The sequence below is a fragment of the Arachis stenosperma genome, chromosome 4 (genome assembly GCF_014773155.1).
Source record: "Arachis stenosperma cultivar V10309 chromosome 4, arast.V10309.gnm1.PFL2, whole genome shotgun sequence".
NCBI classification, from domain to species: Eukaryota; Viridiplantae; Streptophyta; class Magnoliopsida; order Fabales; family Fabaceae; genus Arachis; species Arachis stenosperma.
The window spans coordinates 63700916-63726226 of NC_080380.1; the positions used below are offsets into that span (position 1 = coordinate 63700916).

The following is a 25311-nucleotide window of genomic DNA, read 5'->3' on the forward strand; positions in this document are numbered from 1 at the left end:
AATCTCTAATGGTCGGTTCTTTATCATTTCTTTCTTTGTGTTGTACTTCATGAAATGCTCTTTTTTTTATTTCTCTCTTATATTTTTTCCATGCACCATAAAATCCCCACATTACCCACGGCTTTGAACTTATGGGAAGAATGAACTTTTGCTATGCAACACAACACATTAAAATATCAATGGTTAGCACAAATAATGTGACAAATAAATTAACAAAAAATTATCTATAATGCCATATTTACATACATTGGCATACTCCCACATGTCCTCTTTGAGTTTATTAGGCACACCATGCCAACTAGTATATAACAAAGTCACAAAAAGAGGGTTTCTAACTATTGTGCCCAATAGTTGGTTGAGGTCAGATACAAACTCGTTGGTTGGACCTACAGGCTGCCCTTAAAGAAATTCCACCTCCCGTCGATCATTAAAATCTGTGGCATGAAGCTTTTTGCACGTAGTTTTTCCATGGATTTTCTTATTTATTGTGCCTAAGTCCGAATAAAATAACATAATTCAATTGAGAAGTAATATAAGCTCTAATTAGACAATAAACTAAAACAAGAAAAGTACCTTCATTACTAGTTTGTCCTCCACTACCCGCATCATTTGCATTATCATCAAGCTCATTTTCTTCATCTTCCTCATCTTCTCCATCTTCCAAATTTATCCCATGTACCTTAAAATACATGTCAAGACTCATTCCTTTTTTATTCGAAGTTTCACTCATCTCGCTTGTATCTTCTCTGTCATCATTAAAATTTATGTCATTTTGATCCATTACATCAGGTTCAGCAGTCCTTTGATTCCTAGTTTTAGAGTTCTTTTCAACTTTAAACATTGTCCCATTTCCATTATGTGTGCATTCTTGAAAAAGTGCCGTTGGTTGAGCCTTCCTTGTTTTCTTCGAAGTCCTAACTTGCTCTTTAACTGCATCCTTCACTATTGTGATGGGTTGTTTGCTTTGGAGCTTGAGCTTGCAAGCTAACCTTCTCATTTTCAGCCATGATCCTTTCTCTCTTAATATTGTATTGTTTTAGCAATTAAGCACTTGACTTCACTTGTGTAACCTCAAAGGAATTATTTTTTTTTGGGCTTTTTCCTTTCATTTTTTGGCTTAAGGTAAGTATCCGTTTTCTTTTAGTGATCTCCCCTTTCTCCATTCTACATACACCAAAATAATAACAATGAATAAAATGCTAATTAAATAATAATTAAATGAGCATAATCAACTGAAGCAAGTAATTAACTAAGCAAAACAACTAAAGAAAGTGGGTTGTTTAGGATTCTACCAAAAAAACTTGTCAAGATGTTTCAGAGTCAAGGTCCTCCATGTACTCATATTCGCTTTCCTCGTCTTCCTCACAATATTGTTTGACAAACATGTTTGGATCCATATCTATAATAGTTGCTCGTAGATCATTCCTCACTAGATCAATTTCGCCATTATCATTTGGAAGACTTGGAATCACTTCAGGTTTGCATGGATCCCTTGCATATATATGGGGGAATCAGACTCAAGGTCATCACTTACCCTAAATAAATCTCTTGCAATTGTTTTCATAACATAGTGCTTGTCACTAACATATAGGTCTTGCACATAAAAGTATTGGTTTACTTGAGATGCTAGCACAAATAGTTCTTCTTGGTAGCATTTTTTATTGAAATACACATATGAAAAGCCAAAGTTGTCTTTTGCAATTGAATACCACTCATACTTAAAAAAGACTACCTTAAATTGGCCATAATAATATAACTCAAACATATCAACTATTCTACCATAGTAGGCTACTTTTGCTTCAATTGGGTTCTTATCTTTCACACTAGCAAAACTAGGAGTCGATGCCTCTAATGTGACACCACTATTTTGAGTTTTACGTCTCACATCACGGTGCCTTGTATGGAACCTATACCCATTGATAATATAAACTGAAAATCTTTTTGCAACTCTATTTAGACCCCTAGCCAACCCTTTTGCCCAACCAGGCACATCCTTTCTGAAAATTGTTGACTGCGGTCCTTGGCTTTCTCCCACTTTGTTCTTCGTGGATTGTTATCATTAACTACCTCCTCATGCTCTCTGAAGTGATTAAATATTCATAGTCTTAGTTGTTAGTAAGGTTAAATATGAAGATTGAGATCTAACAAATGATAATGAATCGAATAAAATACCTCATGTAGACTTCGATCTTATCACAATTGTTTAGGATGTATGCATGACCTTGTATTTCTGATTTTTTTATCTAAAATAAATAAATCTCCTATTCTTCCACCAAGAGGACATCCTTTGCTTGGAAACAAACTAGGAGTTTGCACCTCATCTGAAACACACTCATTGTTGTTCCGAGGGATTCTATTAAATCTTGTCTAAACATCTTCATGCAAATATCTTGAACAAAAATTGATACACTCATTCGCCAAATATCCTTCAACAATAGATCATTATGGATGACTTCTATTATGAACATATGATTTTAGTGTGCACATATACCGTTCAACATGGTACATCCAACGATATTGAACTGGACCACCTAACCTCACCTCATTTGCCAAATGAATAGGCAAGTCTACCATTATGTCAAAAAAGCTAGGAGGGAAAATCCTCTCTAATTGGCATAATGTCTCAGCAATCTCTGCTTCTAAGTTAACTACCTCATCTAGGCTAATTACTTTCTGACATATTCGGCGAAAAAATGAACATAATCAAACTAGAGCGATGGCAACATGGTCAGGAAGTATGCTCTTGATTGGTGCTTGCAACAAGTAATGCAACATGAAATGAGCATCATGGGTCTTGTAACCAAAAATCTTCTTTTCTGCTTCATGCACACATCGAGCAATATTAGAAGCACTACCGTCTGGTAATTTTGCCGCTTTCAACACACTACAAAAGATTGTCTTTCATTGAAAAGTATGCCTTTGCTAACTTATTTTTTTTCCATCCTTTGTATCTTTTGGTTGAAGGTTTTTCCTGATACCCATGTCTTTAAGGTCAAAACGAGCAGCTGCATGATCTTTTGTCTTTCCAGAAATATCTAAAAGAGTTCCAATTATGCTATCAACTATATTCTTCTCTATGTGCATGACATCAAGGTTGTGTCTAAACATGTTGGACTTTCAATATGGTAAATCAAAAAAGATTGACCATTTTTTCCAATTTGATATGCCATTCTTTGATCTCTTTTGCTTCTTTCCAAAAGAATTATCTACCTCTTGCAATATATCAAATATAGTTGAACCTTCTAACAACTGCGGTGGAGACCTGAGTTCAGTTTTTTCATTAAAAGATCTTTTGTTATGCCTCCATGGATGATTCATGGGTAAAAACCTTCGGTGATCCATATAAATAGTCTTGTGACAATGTTTTAGATAGATAGAAGAAATCTCATCATTACAACATGGACAAGCCAATTTTCCCTTTGTACCTCACCCAGATAACATAGCATATGCCGGGAAGTCATTAATTGTTCACAAAAGGCATGCTCTCATGTTGAATGTTTTGTTTTCTTTTGAATCATATGTTTTGACACTTGACTCCCATAATTCTTTTAATTCTTCAATCAACGGTTGAAGATAGATATCAATGTCATTTCCCGGTGATTGTGGTCCAGGAATGAGTAAAAACAGCATAAACCAATCAGGCTTCATGCTCATCAAAGGGGGTAGATTATACACCATCAAAACAACAGACCATGTACTGTGTGTGCTGCTCAAGGTTCAGAATGGATTGAATCCGTCGCTTGCTAACCCAAGTCTCACATTACGAGGCTCCTTTGCAAAATCTTCATGTCGATTGTCAAATGCTTTCCAAGATTCACCATCGGCAGGATGCCTTAAGGACCCATCTTTAACACGCTCATTGTGATGCCAAGACATAGCTTCGACAATTCTTGTGCACATAAAAAGCCGTTGAAGTCTGGGAATCAAAGGGAAATGCCTTAGAGTTTTTGCAGCAACTTTGTGAGGCTTTCTAGATTAGGTAACATCATCTTCTTCTTCATGATGCTCAATATAACGGGATGTTCCACAGACATGACAAGATGAGTCATTCTCATGCCCGTTCCGATACAACATGCAGTCATTGCGACATGCATCGATCTTTTGGTAGTCAAAACCCAAGTTCTTCACCATATTCTTGGTTTTATCAAAAGAAATAGGAATATTCAAATATGGCATTGCTTCTTTCAATAATTCCAAGAGAGAAGTAAATGACGCAGTACTCCAACCATGCAAGCATTTTAACAAGTAAAGAGGAATGGTAAATGATAATTTTGTGAATCCTTTACACTTGGGGTATAGTTCTTGGCTTGCCTCGTCTACCAATTTATAGAATTCCTTTGCACATTCGTTAGGCCCCATGTTTTGTTCGTCAACTTATGTATTATCTCAAAATCTACCACGTAATAACTCATCAATGTTATCATTGCAGTTATGTGCACCGCCTATGTCAATATCAATATCCATAGCAAAAAGTGATTCCTCATGATTAAACCACCGTCTATAACCTTTTACAAAATCGTGGCATATTAGATGATCATATACGTCATCTCTCTTTAACCAAAGTCTATTACAACACTTTGCACATGGGCATTGAATTTCTTCCCCTTGAGGAACTCCCTTTGATGAGAAAGCAAAGTGTAAAAATCTTTCTACACCAACTTGATATTCTTTCTAATGACATGGTGTATCCATCCAGTCTTTCGACATATCCATCGAAAACCTATATATTTCACGTAGATAGCTATGTTTCTAAGTTAAAGTCCTAACTATTAGTCTCACTAACTACATATCTAACTTCCTAATTAACTAAGAGATAATGTTGTGCAAGCCTCCAAAATACTTTGAAAGAATTAGACATAAAATAACAGAGAAAATTAAATTTTAGCGATGGTTAAAGAAAGGCCTAAAGTGATGAGTGCCTCAGGAAAGCACTAAGTTGCACGCATAACATCAATAACAAATTAATAGATGTATTTAAATTTTCATAAACCAACCTTAATTACTGTCCTAATCCGTCCACAACAACAGCAAAGTGGTAGCACAGCAGAAGCAGATTTAGAGAGGTAGCAGCGGCAACAAATAGCTATTCAGCAGCAGCAGACTATTATATTACCACAAGATAGATAACTATCGAAAGCCTGAACAAAAATAACCTACATTGAAACCCAAACTGCTAATTAAAAATAGCAAGAGAGTAGAATGTCCTTAAATGGCCAAATGCATTTGTTCTTTCTACTACTACTAAAATCAACTCATCATGCTGTGCCATTTATACTTCTATACTCCTAAGTCCTAACCCATAACTTTGTTTTCAATTTTCTCAAACTTTAATGCAATTTGCTAGTTAATTCAAAGTATAAAGTGGGTTGATGTGAATGTGAAGCAATAAAAAAGGGAAAATGGAAGCAAGTGTTGGGAGCTGCTGATTGTTGATGGGGAAATGCATTAGGACCCCCTTTTAAAAAAGCAAATTTAAATTTAAATTTTGAATAAGTAAAAAGCAAATTCAAATTTAAATATGGCTTATTTTAACTGATATGACCCATTTAATAGCATTCTCAATTTTAAAATATTATTTTTTTAATCTATTTTTTCTTAGACAAAAAGGTGAAGGGATAACCTTTTTTTTCTAAAGCTTTTTTTTAGAACTCAAACGCAAATAAAAGGCTTGAAAGTGGAAATAATGTAAAAAGGGCCCCTGGGAGGAGGGAGGAGGGGGATCGGCGATTATTGGTAAAAAAAGAGTTATAATCTAGTTGTTAAAATTCCCAATTATTGGCCAGTGGTGAGAACAACAAACCATATGCATAATGTATTCATAGTATATATAGAAATGGTCATCAAGCTTTTTGAACTGGAATATCCAACAATAAAAATACTACTATGGTCCAGGCTCTACACCTTTTAATTTCGTCACACTCTGAACCTTATAAAACTTAAAAACATAGAAACTACAGTACACCTTGAAACTAACCAATAAACTGTAGACTCAGTGACTAATGGCAAAGAAGACTGAGTAGGGAATGGCAGAGACGAATGCACCAGCAGGGATGAAGGAGCAAAGCAGAAACAGCGAAACCTCTTCAAACTTGTTCTTCTTCTCTCTCAATAGCTTCAGCGTTGTTAATGGTTGTTACTGTAAAACATAAAGCATAATAACATTACTTTGTTAATTAGTGAGTAGAAGAGGAAATGCAAATTGAGAAATTAGCAGCAGCCAATGATTAAGGATGTAATGAGCATGAATGCATAATAAGCACAAAGAATCGCAACGAGGAAACGAGTTGCTAACACATGGCACAAAGCAGCAACACTTATTTAACAGCAGCAGTAAATAGCTGTTTCCCAGGTTCAAGCAAACAGCAAACAGAATTCATATGACTTAACCAGTTCCACAAACTGAAATCATTGCAGTTCATATAACAGTCCAGATTCTCTAATTAACCACCTAATTCAACTAAACTAAATTAGTTGAACTAAACAAGCTAAACAGAATGAGCTAAACCAGATTAATCAAAGAGAAATATTGGTAAGAGCATGATCAATCAATTATTAGAGAGAGCATGAAAACAATAGACTGCAGTATTACACAAACTACACCATAAATTACATATGAGCTACAGTTTTCAAAGAAAAATAGAGGCCAAGAAAAATATGAGCTACACTATAATGATACTCTATCAAACAAAAGGCCGTCCAGCAACCAGATCAGAAGAAAGATTAGATCAGACAATAAGGCCAGCGAACAGTCAAGACAACAAGAAAAACAAAAAATAAACACACAAGCTTTGCACATTAAATAAAATCAGTTAAGTTCAACCAGATCTTAGATCTCCACAGTTGAAGCTCACAATCAGAGTTATCAGCATGCTATATACAGTTAAACATAGCACAATTTGTAGATCTACTTGGTTTCTAACACATAGCACAAAGCAGCAACACTTATTTAACAGCAGCAGTAAATAGCTATTTCCCAGGTTCAAGCAAGCAGCAAACAGAATTCATATGACTTAACCAGTTCCACAAACCGAAATCATTGCAGTTCATATAACAGTCCAGATTCTCTAATTAACCACCTAATTCAACTAAACTAAATTAGTTGAACTAAACAAGCTAAACAAAATGAGCTAAACCAGATTAATCAAATAGAAATATTGGTGAGAGCATGATATGATCAATCAATTATAGGTGAGAGCATGGAAACAATAGACTGCGGTATTACACAAACTACACCATAAATTACATATGAGCTATAGTTTTCAAGGAAAAATAAGAGCCAAGAAAAATATGAGCTACATCATAATATGATACTCTATCAAACAAAAGGCCGTCCAACAACTATATCAGAAGAAAAATTAGATCAGACAATAAGGCCGGCGAACAGTCAAGACAACAAGAAAAAACAAAAAATAAACACACAAGCTATTCACATTAAATAAAATCAGTCAAGTTCAACTAGATCTTAGATCTTGACAGTAGAAGATCAGAATCAGAGTTATCAGCATGCTATGTACAGTTAAACATAGCACAATTTCTAGATCTACTAAGTCTCTTCATTGCAATAAGTGCGAAATACAAAAAGTGAAGTTGAAATTAAATGAGAAAACATAATACATATAGTAGTGGTGGTAAGAGTTGCCTATAGACTATAGGGTTCCCTCCAATCTATATTTCCTTATTTAATTGCAATGTTACTACTATAAAATTGTACACACACAATATGAAAATAATCCATATAGGTAGTAGGTCCCCTATTCTGAATGCTTGTTCTTTATAAAGTTGTACCAAAAAAAATTCAACTTGCCCATGTACTTGTTTAATCTTGTGCTGTTGAATACTAAAAGTATAGTCATTCTTTTAAACTTCTTCCAACTCTAACATAACCTAGTTACAAACTATTGGATGGAACAATCATATTTAAACATTCAACTTGCCTCAGTATTAAGTATTAAAGTTCATTTGCCAAAATAAAACAATTATAATAGCATAATTGTCCTTACTTGTTCAAGAACTGGTTAAATTTACTTGTCCATACAACTTTTCCTCATTCTGAATGCTTGTTCTTTACCTGTGTGTGAGTTGCTATGCCTCTCATCTGAGCTAAACTACCTTGAAGGTTAGCAATCTGCTGCGTAAGCCTTACCAACTGCCGAGCAAGAATTTTAGTTGCAGCCTGAATATTGCACATGAGAAGAAGAATATATTAGTATGTTTGGCACAATAGATTAAATAGAGACTATAGAGAACCAACAATTTTTAATACTTTCAAAACTTTTGACAGAAGGCTATTGATGAGCGGATAATTTATACGCTTTTTGGCATTATTTTTAGTATGTTTTTAGTTTATTTTAGTTAGTTTTTATTATATTTTTATTAGTTTTTAGATAAAATTCACTTTTTTGGACTTTACTATGAGTTTGTGTGTTTTTCTGTGATTTCAGGTATTTTTTGGCTGAAATTGAGGGACCTGAGCAAAAATCTGATTCAGAGGCTGAAAAGGACTGCAGATGCTATTGGATTCTGACCTCCCTGCACTCGAAGTGGATTTTCTAGAGCTACAGAAGCCCAATTGGCACGCTCTTAATTGCGTTGGAAAGTAGACATCCTGGGCTTTCCAGAAATGTATAATAGTCCATACTTTGCCCGAGATTTGATGGCCCAAACTGGCGTTCCAAATCAGCTCAAAACTGACCAGCGTTAAACGCCGGAACTGGCACAAGAATGAGAGTTAAACGCCCAAACTGGCACAAAAGCTGGTGTTTAACTCCAAGAGAAGTCTCTATACAAAAATGCTTCAATGCTCAGCCGAAGCACACACCAAGTGGGCCCGGAAGTGGATTTTTATGTCATTTACTCATTTCTATAAACCCTAGGCTACTAGTTCTCTACAAATAGGACCTTTTGCTATTGTTTTTTCATCTTTGGATCTTTGATCATCTTTAGATCTTTGAATCTTTTGATCACGTTCTGGGGGCTGGCCTCACGGCCATGCCTAGACCTTGTTCTTATGTATTTTGAACGGTGGAGTTTCTACACACCATAGATTAAAGTGTGGAGCTCTGCTGTACCTCGAGTATTAATGCAATTACAATTGTTCTTCTATTCAATTCAGCTTGTTCTTGTTCTAAGATATCACTTGTTCCTCAACTTGATGAATGTGATGATCTGTGACACTCATCATCATTCTCACCTATGAACGTGTGCCTGACAACCACCTCCGTTCTACCTTAGATTGAGTGGATATCTCTTGGATCCCTTAATCGGAATCTTCGTGGTATAAGCTAGAATTGATGGCGGTATTCAAGAGAATCCGGAAGGTCTAAACCTTGTCTATGGTATTCTGAGTAGGATTCAATGATTGAATGACTGTGACGAGCTTCAAACTCCTGAAGGCTGGGCGTTAGTGACAGACGCAAAAGAATCAATGGATTCTATTCCCACCTGATTGAGAACCGACAGATGATTAGCCGTGCTATGACAGAGCGCGTTGAACATTTTCACTGAGAGGATAGGACTGTAGCCACTGACAACGGTGATGCCCAACATACAGCTTGCCATGGAAAGGAGTAAGAAGGATTGGATGAAGACAGTAGGAAAGCAGAGAGACGGAAGGGACAAAGCATCTCCATACGCTTATCTGAAATTCTCACCAATGAATTACATAAGTATCTCTATATTTATTTTATGCTTTATTCATAAATCATCCATAACCATTTGAATTTGCCTGACTTAGATTTACAAGATGACCATAGCTTGCTTCATACCAACAATCTCCATGGGATCGACCCTTACTCACGTAAGGTTTATTACTTGGACGACCCAGTGCACTTGCTGGTTAGTTGTGCGAAGTTGTGATAAAGAGTTATGATTGCAACTGAGCGTACCATGTTGATGGCGCCATTGATGATCACAATTTCGTGCACCAAGTTTTTGGCGCCGTTGCCGGGGAATGTTTGAGTTTGGACAACTGACGGTTCATCTTGTTGCTTAGATTAGGTATTTTTCTTCAGAGTTCTTAGGAATGAATTCTAGTGTTTCAAGGTGATGTTTTTTATCATCACCAAAGCTGATTGATTCTCATCAATTTAGCTCTTGAATGTAATGTCCTACTGAAGCTTGGCTAGCCATGTCTAATTTCTTTAGACTGAAGCTTTAGACTAACATTGCATGATTCTTGGAATTCTCATTATGAATTTTGATATCCTTATTTTCTTTCAATTTTTGAAAAATCCAAAAAAAAAATTACAAAATCATAAAAATAAAAAAAAATATTTTTATGTTTCTTGTTTGAGTCTAGTGTCTAATTTTAAGTTTGGTGTCAATTGCATGCATTTTTCGAATTCATTCATGTGTCTTCATTGATCTTCAAGTTGTTCTTGATGATTTCCTTGCTCTGATCTTTAAATTCTCTTGTCTTGCGTGTTCTGTTGTGTCTCGTATGCATTCTCAATTTGTTAGTGTCAATAGTATACAAACTGCTAAGTTTGGTGTCCTGCATGCATTGTTTATTTGATTATTCCTCATCATTAAAAAAAAATCAAAAAAATTTTTTCTTTGTGTCTTTTCAAGTCAATAATACAGAGAATTGAAGATTCAGAACATACAGCAGAGGAATTACACAGAAAAAGCTGAGCGTTCAAAATGCCTAGTGAGGAAGGAAAACTGGCGTTTAAACGCCAGCCAGGGTGCCTGGCTGGGCGTTTAACGCCCAAAAGGGGTGAGTTTTGGGCGTTAAACGCCAGAATGTATACCATTCTGGGCGTTTAACGCCAGGATGGCACAAGAGGGAAGATTTTGTTTTTAATTCAAATTTTTTCAAGTTTTCAAAATTTTTCAAAATCAAATCTTTTTCAAATCAAATCTTTTCAATCATATATTTTCAAAATCAATTTCTTTCCATTTTCAAAGATACTTGCTAACAATTAATGATTTGATTCAACATTTCAAGTATGTTGCCTTTTCTGTTGAGAAAGGTTTAATGTCTGAATCATATCTTTTCTTGTTAGGCAAGTCATTAATTTTTAAAAATCAAATCTTTTTAAATTGTTTTTCAAATCATATCTTCTCAATCACATATTTTTAAAACCATAACTTTTCAATCATATCTTCTTAATCACATCTTTTTCAAAATAGTTTTCAATCATATCTTTTTGATTTCTAATTTCAAAATCTTTTTCAAAAAACCACTTGATTTCTTTTTCCACTCTTAAGTTTTCGAAAATCAATTAGTATTTTTTCAAAATGTTTTTAAAATCTTTTTAATTTATTTTCAAAAATTTCTTCCCCTCTTCTCACATCCTTCTGTTTATGGACTAACACTACTCCCTAATGCACAATTCGAACTCCATCTTTCCTTGATAAGTTCGAATTTTCCACCTCTTCCTTCTATTTTTCTTTTCCTCTGACACCTCAAGGAATCTCTATACTGTGACATAGAGGATTTCATACTTTCTCTTCTCTTTCATATGAGCAGGAGCAAAGATAAAAGTATTCTTGTTGAGGCTGACCCTGAACCTGAAAGGACCTTGAAGCGAAAGCTAAGAGAAGCTAAGGCACAACTCTCTGTAGAGGACCTAACAGAAATCTTCAAAGAAGAAGAACCCATGGTAGCCGAAAACAACAACAATGCCAACAATGCAAGGAAGGTGCTAGGTGACTTTACTGCACCTACTCCCGACTTCTATGGGAGAAGCATCTCTATCCCTGCCATTGGAGCAAACAACTTTGAGCTTAAGCCTCAATTAGTTTCTCTAATGCAACAGAATTGCAAGTTCCATGGACTTCCATTGGAAGATCCTCATCAGTTTTTAGCTGAATTCTTGCAAATCTGTGACACTATCAAGACTAATAGGGTTGACCATGAGGTCTACAGACTTATGCTATTCCCTTTTGCTGTAAGAGACAGAGCTAGGATATGGTTCGACTCACAACCTAAAGAAAGCCTGAACTCTTGGGAAAAGCTAGTCAATGCCTTCTTGGCAAAGTTCTTTCCACCTCAAAAGTTAAGTAAGCTTATAGTGGAAGTCCAAACCTTCAGATAGAAGGAAGGTGAATCCCTCTATGAAGCTTGGGAAAGATACAAACAATTGATCAGAAAGTGTCCCTCTGACATGCTTTCTGAATGGAACATCATAGGTATCTTCTATGATGGTCTGTCTGAACTGTCCAAGATGTCATTGGATAGCTTTGCTGGAAGATCTCTTCATCTGAAGAAGACGCCGACAGAAGCTCAAGAACTCATTGAAATGGTTGCAAATAACCAATTCATGTACACTTCTGAAAGGAATCCTGTGAACAATGGGACAAATCAGAAGAAAGGAGTTCTTGAGATTGATACTCTGAATGCCATATTGGCTCAGAACAAAATATTGACTACACAAGTCAATTTGATTTCTCAAAGCCTGTCTGGAATGCAAGTTGCACCAGGCAGTACTAAGGACGCTTCATCTGAAGAAGAAGCTTATGATCCTGAGAATCCTATGGAAACACCTATAATCCTTCTTGGAGAAATCATCCAAATCTCTCATGGAAGGATCAACAGAGACCTCAACAAGGTTTCAACAATAATAATGGTGGAAAAAATAGGTTTAGCAATGGCAAGCCTTTTCCATCATCTTCTCGGCAACAGACAGAGAATTCTAAGCAGAGCCACTCTGACTTAGCAACCATGGTCTCTGATCTAATCAAAACCACTCAAAGTTTCATGACTGAAACAAGGTCCTCCATTAGGAACTTGGAGGCACAAGTGGGTCAGCTGAGTAAGAAAGTTACTGAACTCCCTCATAGTACTCTTCCAAGCAATACAAAGGAGAATCCAAAAGGAGAGTGCAAGGTCATCAACATGACCGAACTTGGAGAGGAGGAAGAGGTAGTGATCGCCACTGAGGGAGACCTCAATGGACGTCCACTGGCCTCCAATGAGTTCCCTAATGAGGAACCATGGGAATCTGAGGCTCATAATGAGACCATAGAGATTCCATTGGATTTACTTCTGCCATTCATGAGCTCTGATGAGTATTCTTCTTCTGAAGAGGACGAATATGTCACTGAAAAGCAAGTTGCTAAATACCTTGGAGCAATCATGAAGCTAAATGACAAGTTATTTGGTAATGAGACTTGGGAGAACGAACCTCCTTTGCTCACCAAAAAACTGTACGACTTGACTAGGCAGAGATTACCTCAAAAGAAACAGGATCCTGGGAAGTTTTCAATACCTTGTACCATAGGCACCATAACCTTTGAAAAGGCTCTATGTGACCTAGGTTCAAGCATAAACCTCATGCCTCTCTCTGTAATGGAGAAGCTAGGGATCTTTGAGGTACAAGCTGCAAGAATCTCACTAGAGATGGTAGACAATTCAAGAAAACAAGCTTATGGACTTGTAGAGGATGTTTTGGTGAAAGTTGAAGACCATTACATCCTTGTTGATTTCATAGTCCTAGAGACTGGGAAGTGCATGGATGAATCCATCATCCTTGGCAGACCCTTCCTAGCCACAGCAAAGGCTGTGATTGATGTTGACAGAGGAGAATTGATCATTCAAGTGAATGAAGAATCCCTTGTGTTTAAGGCTCAAGGATATCCCTCTGTTACCATGGAGAGGAAGGATGAAGAGCTTCTCTCAAAACAGAGTCAAACAGAGCCCCCACAGTCAAACTCTAAGTTTGGTGTTGGGAGGCCACAACTAACTTCTAAGTTTGGTGTTGAACCCCCACATTCAAACTCTAAGTTTGGTGTTGGGAGGTTCCAACATTGCTCTGAGCATCTGTGAGGCTCCATGAGAGCCCACTGTCAAGCTACTGACATTAAAGAAGCTCTTGTTGGGAGGCAACCCAATGTTATATTTATCTATTTTCCTTTGTTATTTTACGTTTTCTGTAGGTTGATGATCATGGAAAGTCACAAAATCAATTGAAAAAGCAAAAACGGAATGAAAAATAGAAAGAAAAGCAGCACACCCTGGAGGAAAACCTTACTGGCGTTTAAACGCCAGTAAGGATAGCAAATGGGCGTTTAATGCCCAGTCTGGCACCATTCTGGGCGTTTAACGCCAGAAAGGGGCACCAGACTGGCGTTAAATGCCAGGAAAGGGCAAGAAGCTGGCGTTAAACGCCAGAAATGGGCACCAGCCCGGTGTTTAACGCCAGAATTGGCATAAAGAGCATTTTTGCTCGCCACTTGGTGCAAGGATGAATTTTCCTTGACACCTCAGGATCTGTGGACCCCACAGGATCCCCACCTATCCCACCACTCTCTCTCTTCTTCACCAATTCACCAATCACCTCAATACCTCTTTCCCAAAAACCCCTCACTTATCAAACCCCACCTACCCCACCATCCAAATTAAAGCCACTTTCCCTCCCAAACCCACCTATAATGGCCGAACCATACCCCCCTCTCCACTCCTATATAAACCCTACTTCACTCCTTCATCTTCACACATCATACACACTACCTCTCCGCCTTGGCCGAATCACTCCCACTTCTCCATCTCCTCTATTTTCCTCTTCTTCTCCGTCCTTCTTTCTTCTTTTGCTCGAGGACGAGCAAACCTTCTAAGTTTGGTGTGGTAAAAGCGTTGCTTTTTATTTTTCTATAACCATTTATGGCACCTAAGGCTGGAGAAACCTCTAGAAAGAAGAAAGGGAAGGCAAAAGCCTCCACCTCCGAGTTGTGGAGAGATTCATCTCAAGGGTGCATCAAGACCACTTCTATGAAGTTGTGGCCAAGAAGAAGGTGATCCCCGAGGTCCCTTTTCAAATTTAAAAATGGTCAACTTTAATCAAAGGTTGGAACAAGTCCTCATGGATATCTGTGTGGAAGGAGCTCAATGCAAACAGGAGATCCCACTCATAGACATGACCATGAGGAAATTCCTCATCATGAAATCCCTGAGATGCCTCAAGGGATACACTTTCCTCCAGAAAACTATTGGGAGCAAATTAACACCTCCCTAGGAGAATTAAGTTCCAACATGGGACAACTAAGGGTGGAGCACCAAGAACATTCCATCCTCCTCCATGAAATTAGAGAAGACCAAAGAGTCATGAGAGAGGAGCAACAAAGGCAAGGAAAAGAGATTGAGGAGCTCAAGCACTCCATAAGATCTTCAAGAGGAAGAACAAGCCGCCATCACTAAGGTGGACCCGTTCCTTAATTTCCTTGTTCTTTATTTTCCTGTTTTTCGAATTTTCATGCTTATGTTTATCTATGTTTGTGTCTTATGATCATTAGTGTCTTAGTGTCTATGCCTTAAAGTTATGAATGCCATATGAATCTATCACCTTTCTTAAATGAAAAATGTTCTTAATTGAAAAAGAGAAGAATTACATGAATTTTGAATTTTATAACAAATTAATTATTTTGATGTGGTGGCAACACTTTGACTTCTGAATGTATGCTTGAACAGTGCATATATTTTTTGAATTTGTTGTTCATGAATAATTGGCTCTTGAAAGAATGATGAAAAAGGAGACATGTTACTGAGGATCTGAAAAATCATAAAAATGATTCTTGAAGCAAGAAAAAGCAGTGAATGCAAAAAAAATGAAAAAAGAGGGAAACAGAAAAAAAGAAAAGAAAAATATAATAAAGCCACGATCCAAGGCAAAAAGAGTTTGCTTAAGAACCCTGGACACCTCTAATTGGGGACTCTAGCAAAGCTGAGTCACAATCTGAAAAGGTTCACCCAGTTATGTGTCTGTGGCATGTATGTATCCGGTGGCAATACTGGAAGACAGAGTGCTTTGGGCCACGGCCAAGACTCATAAAGTAGCTGTGTTCAAGAATCCTCATACTTAACTAGGAGAATCAATAACACTATCTAGATTTTGAGTTCCTATAGAAGCCAATCATTCTGAATTTCAAAGGATAAAGTGAGATGCCAAAACTGTTCAGAGGCAAAAAGCTAAAAGCCTTGCTCATCTAATTAATACTGATCTTCATAGATGTTTTTGGAATTCATTGCATATTCTCTTCTTTTTATCTTATTTGATTTTCAGTTGCTTGGGGACAAGCAACAATTTAAGTTTGGTGTTGTGATGAGCGGATAATTTATACGCTTTTTGGCATTATTTTTAGTATGTTTTTAGTTTATTTTAGGTAGTTTTTATTATATTTTTATTATTTTTTAGTTAAAATTCACTTTTCTGGACTTTACTATGAGTTTGTGTGTTTTTTTGTGATTTCAGGTATTTTCTGGCTGAAATTGAGGGACCTGAGCAAAAATCTGATTCAGAGGCTGAAAAGGACTGCAGATGCTGTTGGATTCTGACCTCCCTGCACTCGAAGTAGATTTTCTGGAGCTACAGAAGCCCAATTGGCGCGCTCTCAATTGCGTTGGAAAGTAGATATCCTGGGCTTTCCAGTAATGTATAATAGTTCATACTTTGCCCGATATTTGATGGCCCAAACCGGCGTTCCAAACCAGCTCAAAACTGCCCGGCGTTAAATGCCGGAACTTACACAAGAATGGGAGTTAAACGCCCAAACTGGCACAAAAGCTGGCGTTTAACTCCAAGAGAAGTCTCTACACAAAAATGCTTCAATGCTCAGCCCAAGCACACACCATGTGGGCCCGAAAGTGGATTTTTATGTCATTTACTCATTTCTGTAAACCCTAGGCTACTAGTTCTCTACAAATAGGACCTTTTGCTATTGTATTTTCATCTTTGGATCTTTGATCATCTTTAGATCTTTGAATATTTTGATCACGTTTTGGGGGCTGGCCTCACGGCCATGCCTAGACCTTCTTCTTATGTATTTTCAATGGTGGAGTTTCTACACACCATAGATTAAGGTGTGGAGCTCTGCTGTACCTCGAGTATTAATGCAATTACTATTGTTCTTCTATTCAATTCAGCTTGTTCTTGTTCTAAGATATCACTTGTTCCTCAACTTGATGAATGTGATGATCTGTGACACTCATCATCATTCTCACCTATGAACGTGTGCCTGACAACCACCTCCATTCTACCTTAGATTGAGTGGATATCTCTTGGATCCCTTAATCGGAATCTTCGTGGTATAAGCTAGAATTGATGGTGGCATTCAAGAGAATTCGGAAGGTCTAAACCTTGTCTGTGGTATTCTGAGTAGGATTCAATGATTGAATGACTGTGATGAGCTTCAAACTCCTGAAGGCTGGGCGTTAGTGGCAGATGCAAAAGAATCAATGGATTCTATTCCAACCTGATTGAGGACCGACAGATGATTAGCCGTGCTGTGACAGAGCGCGTTGAACATTTTCACTGAGAGGACGGGACTGTAGCCACTAACAACGGTGATGCCCAACATACAGCTTGCCATCGAAAGGAGTAAGAAGGATTGGATGAAGACAGTAGGAAAGCAGAGAGACGGAAGGGACAAAGCATCTCCATACGCTTATCTGAAATTCTCACCAATGAATTACATAAGTATCTCTATCTTTATTTTATGCTTTATTCATAAATCATCCATAACCATTTGAATCTGCCTGACTTAGATTTACAAGATGACCATAGCTTGCTTCATACCGACAATCTCCGTGGGATCGACCCTTACTCGCGTAAGGTTTATTACTTGGACGACCCAGTGCACTTGCTGGTTAGTTGTGCGAAGTTGTGATAAAGAGTTGAGATTGCAATTGAGCATACCATGTTGATGGCGCCATTGATGATCACAATTTCATGCACCAGCTATTTCAATATAGAAGATGTTTCGAACTAAAACTAAGCCAAGTCGAACACATTCAGATCAATGTGATAGCTTCTCAAGTAATTATACTTAAGAAACCTATGAGAAAACGTGGATCATACCTCGTTTCCCGTCTTAGCAGTTCTCTTTATCTCAGTAAGAAGCTTCTTTTCCTAATAACAATAAGAAAGAAAAACATTAGAGATAATCCCAAAGTTCAGCAAGAAAATCATCAGTGATCAATGAATAACTGCTTCACATACTTCCAATTGTAATGCTCCAATTTCCCTCTCAATACCTGAAAAACATCACCAAAAATCAATCAATAAAGAATTTCTAGGAAATTCACACGAAATTCCAAGAGATATTTATATTAGCATAATTGAGCAGCTTTTTCTTTCTATAGCATAAAAAATAGTTACCTTGAATGAGATTATCCAGCTTTAGGAATAAGATTTTACCCAGTCTAGTCCAAACTCTCAAAAACTTCTTTTAAGGTCAGATATGTCCCATCTCTAAATATTACAACCTGGACAAGTTAAGATTATTCACAGTCATAATCTTTCTAAAAAACAATTCACGGGATATTAATAATCAAAATGGTGTAATAAAAGGCAATTTAAGTATCCTGAATGTCGCAAGTATTGTAGCAGTATTATCTATCCCATTCATATGTTGAATTAGCATACCAAAAAGTTATTCAATATTCTAAGTCTATTTTCTATTTTTCTTAGTACACATACAGGGGACGGGAACGGGAAAGATTGATGATGATGAATGAATGGCTGGAGCAACACGGTGGCGGCCTAGTGGTGGCAACAAACAGAGTGCACCTTTGTGGCTTTGTCATTCCAGAAAAAACCCACGTACGTCCATAGCATCGCAAGCAACGCGTGTTGAGCATTATCAATTAACCAAGAAGGAACATGCGATCAGAGATAATGAATCAGGGGAAAATGAAAATGGAAAGGGAAAGCCCTAAAATTAAAAAAAAACGGGAAAAATCGAGAAATAAAAGGAGGAAAATCGATCAGACCTTTGGAATCGGAGGGCTTGGAGGAGAAGAGATCGCCGGGGAGATTGACCTCGCCATCGCCCATGTTTGGTGGAGCTCGAAGGTGAACAGAGAGATCCAGAAAGATCGAAAGAAGAATAAGAAAGAGAAGTGGTTTTGAGTATGAAGACGAAGATGAAAATTAACAAGATGAAGAAGAAGTGGTTTCGAGTGACGAAGGCTAAGGGCGAAAGGCGAAGGGCGAAGGGCGAAGTGCGAGGGTAATGGGAGGCGATCTTCCAAGATTAGGGTTTCGAGTGGTTTCGAGTGATTAAGGTTAGTGTCTTTGGGTTGGGGACCAGGTTGGAGCCGGGTTAGGAGCTGGGTTAGGGTAAATGGGTTGGGGCCCCACTTGACACGCTTTTAAAACGTCACTGTTTTGCTCTACGGCCACACTTTTGAAGCGTGGCAGAAAAGAACCTTTTGGCCACGCTTTTAAAACGTGCCAAAAGAGTACTAGGATATGGCCACGCTTTGTAAGCGTGGCGGTAATGAAACCCTGTCGCCACGCTTTTAAAACGTCCTTGTTTCTCTCTATGGCCACGCTTTTGAAGCGTGGCAAAAAAAGCGTGGCCATTTCTCTAATCAATTGCCACCCTTACAAAAGCGTGGCCGTTGATACTTTTCACCACGCTTTTGAAGTGTGGCAAAAAAAAGTGGCCAAATCTCTAATCTATCGCCACCCTCATAAAAGCGTGGCCATTGACCATTTTTGGCCACGCTTTTGAAGCTGGCAAGAAACAAGCGTGGCCATAGGCCTCATAAACAAGTCCTTATTTATCCTTGGTTTATGGGGTTTCATGCATAGCAACATAGGTTCATGTTCTTGCTAGTTTCTAGGCTCTGATATATCCTTGAACACTCACTTGGTTGCCTTCTATGAGACTCTTATTCATTGATCCCCTTTTAGCTATGCTTTGTTTTCCTTTTTTCTTTTAGAGCATTATTACTTTCTTAGGCTAGGTGCTCTGTGTTGAGGCAACTCTTTATGATAAGCTTTCAGCCAACACTCCCGAACCAGTTAGTTCAAGGTTCTAGGTGTTGAAGAACCCCAAGGACTTACTCACTCAAGTCTCTCCTCCACACATACACACCAAAGGCATATGATTTGTTATTTTCTTCCCTGAGACCTTGGTGTCCAGCACCTCTTTGGGTCACTAAATGTTTTGTAGCATGGTTGCTCTTGACATTCGACTTTCAGTTGATAATCCTGGGTTAGTTAACCACAGACAAGTGATGAAGCACTCCTAAGAACTTACTCATCCAAGCAGATCCTTGTACACAAACACCACAGACACATGCCTCAAGGTTCAAACTATCGATGCCTAGCCTTATTTCCTACTCTTTTCCTTGTTTTTCATTCTTTTTCTCTTCGGGGACCTGTTATTTAGCTAGTCTTATAAGATGCACTTCAAGCAAATAGTTCAAGAAACATATTTGGCCTTCTACCTTATTGATGAACCAACTTAACTAATCGATTACCACCACAAACATTGGGACCTTATTCCATAACATGGACTCCTCTCATGCTTTTTATACATTCTCTTTTTTGAACTCAAGAACAAGCATACAATTAAGTAAGATGGAATGGCCTAGGCAACTAGCTAGTAAAAACATAAACTAAAGACAGGGAATTCAAAGACAGAATTGAAATTCCTAAGCTACCATGGAAGCATGTTCTATTTCATACATGGTTTTCCCTATTTTAAACTTGAAAAGAAAGGAACTCATTTGGATGTTCTCCCTTCTTGTTTCCTTCCTCTTCTTGGTGTCCTTCCTGATTGCTTGCATCCCCGCTTTCTTTGTGTTTCCTGGTCAATTTCTTCCAGAAACCAGTATTCTCCATCTTCTTTCTCAAGATCTCTTTGTGGTGCTTTGCTCTTCCCTCTTTCTTCTCTTTCAGATCCTTGTAGACTGCAACATACCTTGGGATTATTGGGTGCAAATTGTGTATGTACCCAGCTACATATGTCAGGTTGGCTCGGGTATTTATGTCATAGTCTTCTCTGTTTATTTGCCTCCCTTCATTTAGCACCTTGAACTCGTTGAATGCCTTCATTTGAGCTATTTGGTGTTGGTTGAGTTCTTGCATGCGCTTTTCTTGTTGCTCTTTTTTTTCAGCCACTTGGTTGATAGCTTGAGATAGATGAGAATAGTGCTCCACTTGTTGTTCTATTTGTGGCCTATGCAACTCCTTTTGATGATTTAGCAAGTGAAACTGGAAGTGTCTTAATTGCTCTTGCCCGTCCATATATCGCCTTGTAAGATCTTCAATGGCTCTTTAGACGTGTCTCATGTCCATGGTGGTTAGATTATGTTGCCCTTCTGGTTGAGGCTCTTCTTGTTGAGGCTCTTTTTGAGGCACTCTCCTTCTTATCAAAGGCCTTCTCTGTTGTTGAGCGGGTGCCACATAAGTTATGTGCTGGAGTGTGATTGGCCTTCCATTTTTCAGCCATGTTGGATTGGTATCTTCGAAGGCCACCTTGGCTTTCATACACAGCCTTAGGATGGTACTAGGATACCCCAGCCAAGCGTCTGGATCATTTTTCTCGGCGGTATCTTGAATTCCTTCAGTTATGATTTTATGAACATTGATGTCTCCACCCCTCATTATGCAGTGTACCATGGTAGCCCGAGCAATGTTGACCTCTAAATTATTTGAGGTGGGCAGGATGGATCTCTTTACAATTTCAAACCATCCCCTTCCTTTAGGAATGAGGTCTCCCCTCCTAATAAACCGTGGCCTCCTGTCCGAGTATCGCACCCAATCAGACCCCACAACACATGTCATTCACAATTTCTTCACAGTCAAGGCCATTGCTCATTCTTGATTGGTAGCTAGCCTCTTCAAATGGTTTTGATCTCAATTGAAGAACCTTCATTATAGCATTGGGACTGAAATCAATTTCGGTCCCTCACACATAGCTTTTGAAAGTAGGGGCCATGGTAGTTTCTTTCCTAGCTACATTAGCATAGAACTCCTTGATGAGATTTGCATTTACTTTTGTGACTGGATTCGTGAGCTCTTACCATCGCCTCCTTTCAATCTTGTCTTTAATCTCCGGGCACTCATCACTTTCAAACTGAAATGCAAGCTTAGGCAATATCTTCTTGGACTTCATCCATGCAAATTGGAACTCGTAGAATGCAGTTTTGAACTTCCATTCATCAAAGGGAATGCTTTCCACCAGTTTCTTTCCTTTTCTTCTCTTAGAGCTCGAAGTTACCATGGTTGATTTCTAGGTTATGATGGAAATAAGCATGAGAGATTGTAGTGTTGAGAAAGAGGTTAGGAGGGTGGTGATTAAGAGTGCTAAGTACAAGAAGAATGGGTTGTGAGTGTGGAAGGGGGGAAGTGACCGAAAGCAAAAGGATTGAGGGTAACTCGTGGTAAAATGAGAATCAGAATATGGAAGGTTGTGTGTTCAGTTTCATGAAGTAAAGGCTATTTATATTGGAAGGCTGTGTGTAAATGAAGGGTGTGGATTGATCTTTATAGGTCAAGAATGGATGGTTAGGGTTTGAAATTGAGTGACTACAAGGATCACCACTTTTTGAGGTGATTGGGTTCGGTCCTCAAGGGTAGGAGTTATGACAATTTGATTCCCTCAATACTTGTATGGCACCACTTCCCAAGGAACTTCATTCAAAGATATATGTCTAATCCTTTCATGTGGTAGCCGTTCTACCATCGTTGGCTTGTCTTATCAATGCCATCCATTCTTGCCTTCATTTCCCTATGTAAACAATAAAAGAAGAAAAGCAAAGGTTAAGTTTATATGTGACGGTAAAATAGAAATTGGAACTAACTACTTTTTAAATTTTTATTTTAAAAACAACTAAGTGTAACTCATGAATTTAAATCAAACGGCTTTCCTTAAAAGTTATGTATGTAACATTAGTGACACCAAACTTAGTTTGTGACTATCTGATACAATATGAATTGATCAAAACTTCTAAGACATATATGATATGATTCTCATATATCTTCTTAGTGTGCTTTGGACACCAAACTTGTTCACTATATGCTACATATGAGAATTAAATGCTTGTAACTTTTTTTTATTGAAATTCGTGAGTGCTACCTTATTAACTACCAATAAAAACATAGACTAAAAGGCTATAAAGCATGGGTTGCCTCCCAAGAAGTACTTCTTTAACGTCATTATCTTGACGGTAGGCTTTTGTCAGGGTGGTTGGTGATGCCTCAAGTATTCTCCTCTCACAGCAAATCTATCTCCAGTGGCTTTTTTGAGAATATCTGCATGCTCCAAGGAGAGGATTCTACTGATTGTTTATACCTGAGGCAGCTGAAATAGATTGGTTGGAAGATGAGGTGGGATTATTGGATGGTGAATAGATATCAGTTTGTCCCCTGGAGAAAAGTTCTCTATAGGGATCTTTTTGTTCCTCCACCCTCTTTGCATCTTCTTCCTTCCTTCTTTTGGTGGTTCCTTAATCCTTGTGATCTCTTTGCTGGGGGGGTCTTATTGCTAGTCTCATGTAAATCCTGTAAGCTCAACTCCTCCTAGAGTTTCCTTGGCTGTTGTACCATTTGAGCTTCTTGTTTTTCTACCAAGAAGGTGCTCAGGTGCCCTGAGTGTGATTCTCTGCTTGTTTCCCTTAGGACTACTTTATCGTGATCATCCCTTAGCTCCTTGATTTCCTGATCCAATTCTTATGAGGGTTTGAAGACATGAAAGGTGAGTTGTTCGTCGTGTATTCTCAATATCAACTCCCCTTGTTCGACATCAATGAGTGCTCTAACAATGGCTAAGAATGCTCTCCCCATAATGATTGGGTGGAGATAGCTTTCTTCCATTTCAAAAAGAACAAAATCTGTGGGTAGTAAGTACTTCCCAACCTTCACCAGTGCATTTTTAACCACTCCTTCTGCTCGTTTCTGATTCTTGTCAGCCAGTTGAAGGATTACATCTGTGGATCTCAGCTCATTAATTTGCAGCTTCTTCATGAGAGATAAAGGCATGAGATTTATGCTTGCTCCTAGATCACAGAATCCTCTATCAATCATTGTATCCCTTATAACACAAGGGATGTGAAAACTCCCTAGATCCTTCTTCTTTGTAGGTAAATCCTTCTGAATGAGAGCACTGCATTCCTTATTCATAACTACCATTTGTCCACCCTTCAATGGGTTCTTCTTGGTCAGCAGCTCCTTCATGTACTTGATATATGAAGGCATCTGTTGGAGAGCCTTGATGAAAGGGATATTTACTTGAACAGATGCAAACATGTCTAAGAACCTCGGGTATGATTTTTCCTTCTCACCACCCTGAGTATCTGGGGGAATGGTGCCTTTTGCACATATGGTTTTAAGATCTCCTTTTCCATTGGTTGCTCTCTTTTTGTAGAATCAATGTCATTTTCCTTCTCTTCCTGTTTCTCCCTTGGAATTCCTTGAGTGTGTCTTGATGGCTTGCTCGCTTTTTCTAAATTCTCTTCATCTTTTAGAGCGATCACTTTGCATTCTTCCCTTCTCATCTTCTTTGTCTATCCTCTAGTGTTCTTCTCAGTATCACTTGCAAAGCTAATAGTAGGCTTGGGAATTTGCTGAGAAAGATATCCCATTTGGGATTCAAGCCTCTTGTGTCTCCCTAGTTCTTTATATTGGTCCTTACTTCATCTTTGAATGCCTTATTGTCTTGAATTTCCTTGCATAGAACGTCAAGCAAAGTCTCAATTTTGGATAATCTGTCCTCAGATGGTGGTGATAGATTAGAATTGGATGGTTGAGGTTGGTTATTTTGGACTTGATATGGGGACTTGGAATAAGTCTTTTGAGGGGTTTGGTTATCTTGGCTTTGGTTTGGTTAATTTCCCCATCCAAAATTTGGGTGATTCTTCCAACCAGGCTTTTAGGTCTTGGAATATGGAAATATGGATCATGGGATTGTCTTGACAAGTTTCCAACATAGTTGGCTTGTTCCCAATCGATTCCTTCCTCTATGTTGAGCTCTTCTTGGGCCGGTGATTGAGTGTTGATTGCTGCAACTTGATTTCTCTTCATCTGCTTGGTAAGGTCATCCAATTGCTTGGTAATATCTTATTTTGAGCCAGCAGTGCACCCATGTGTTTAAGCTCCATTACTCCTCTGTTGTTGCTCCTATCCGAAGCATAGAAGAACTCACTATTGGCCACAGTCTCTATGATGTCTATGGCCTCTTCAATGGTCTTTTTCTTGTTTAGAGATCCTCCTGAAGAGTGATCCAATGCCTTCTTTGATTCATAAGACAAGCCTTCATAGAATATGTGTAGCTGCACCCATTCATTGAACATGTCTGGTGGGCACCTTCTTGTCGAATCTTTGTACCTCTTCCATGCTTCATAGAGAGTTTCACCATCTTGTTGCCTGAATGTTTGGACCTCAGCCTTCAATCTATTGACTCTTTGAGGAGGGTAGAATCTTTCTAAGAACTTGTTTACCACATCTTCCCATGTTGTCAAGCTCTCCTTAGGAAAGGATTCTAGCCACCTTGCAGCTTTATCCCTTAGTGATAATGGAAACAGAAGAAGTTTATATGTGTCCGGATGGACCCCATTGGACTTCACTATGTCACATATCC

The 25311-nt window shown here is 38.2% G+C and overlaps 2 protein-coding genes across 2 annotated transcripts; both read right to left on the reverse strand.

Annotated features, from left to right (window-relative positions):
* Window positions 1-4386: 4386 nt before the first annotated feature.
* LOC130975042 (uncharacterized) lies at window positions 4387-18773 on the reverse strand. Its single transcript, XM_057899876.1, has 6 exons — window positions 18710-18773; window positions 17937-17971; window positions 17796-17846; window positions 8069-8173; window positions 4660-4720; window positions 4387-4505 (listed from the first exon to the last, which is right to left on the reverse strand). Exons 1-6 carry the CDS (start codon window positions 18771-18773, stop codon window positions 4387-4389), a joined length of 435 nt encoding a protein of 144 aa, XP_057755859.1.
* Window positions 18774-23405: 4632 nt separating this feature from the next.
* LOC130975043 (uncharacterized) lies at window positions 23406-23981 on the reverse strand. The gene has a single exon (XM_057899877.1). The coding sequence runs from the start codon at window positions 23979-23981 to the stop codon at window positions 23406-23408; it is 576 nt and encodes a 191-aa protein (XP_057755860.1).
* Window positions 23982-25311: the final 1330 nt, after the last annotated feature.

What these genes read in the sequence shown, in the direction of transcription:
- LOC130975042 (XM_057899876.1), bottom strand. Translation starts at nt 18,773, where the DNA reads ATGGGCGATGGCGAGGTCAATCTCCCCGGCGATCTCTTCTCCTCCAAG. An exon ending in CTGCTAAGACGGGAAACGAG is followed by an intron (nt 8,174 to 17,795) that starts GTATGATCCACG and finishes TGCAATATTCAG; the next exon opens with GCTGCAACTAAAATTCTTGC. An exon ending in GTCATTAGAAAGAATATCAA is followed by an intron (nt 4,506 to 4,659) that starts GTTGGTGTAGAA and finishes ATTTTGTAAAAG; the next exon opens with GTTATAGACGGTGGTTTAAT.
- LOC130975043 (XM_057899877.1), bottom strand. Translation starts at nt 23,981, where the DNA reads ATGTTTGCATCTGTTCAAGTAAATATCCCTTTCATCAAGGCTCTCCAA.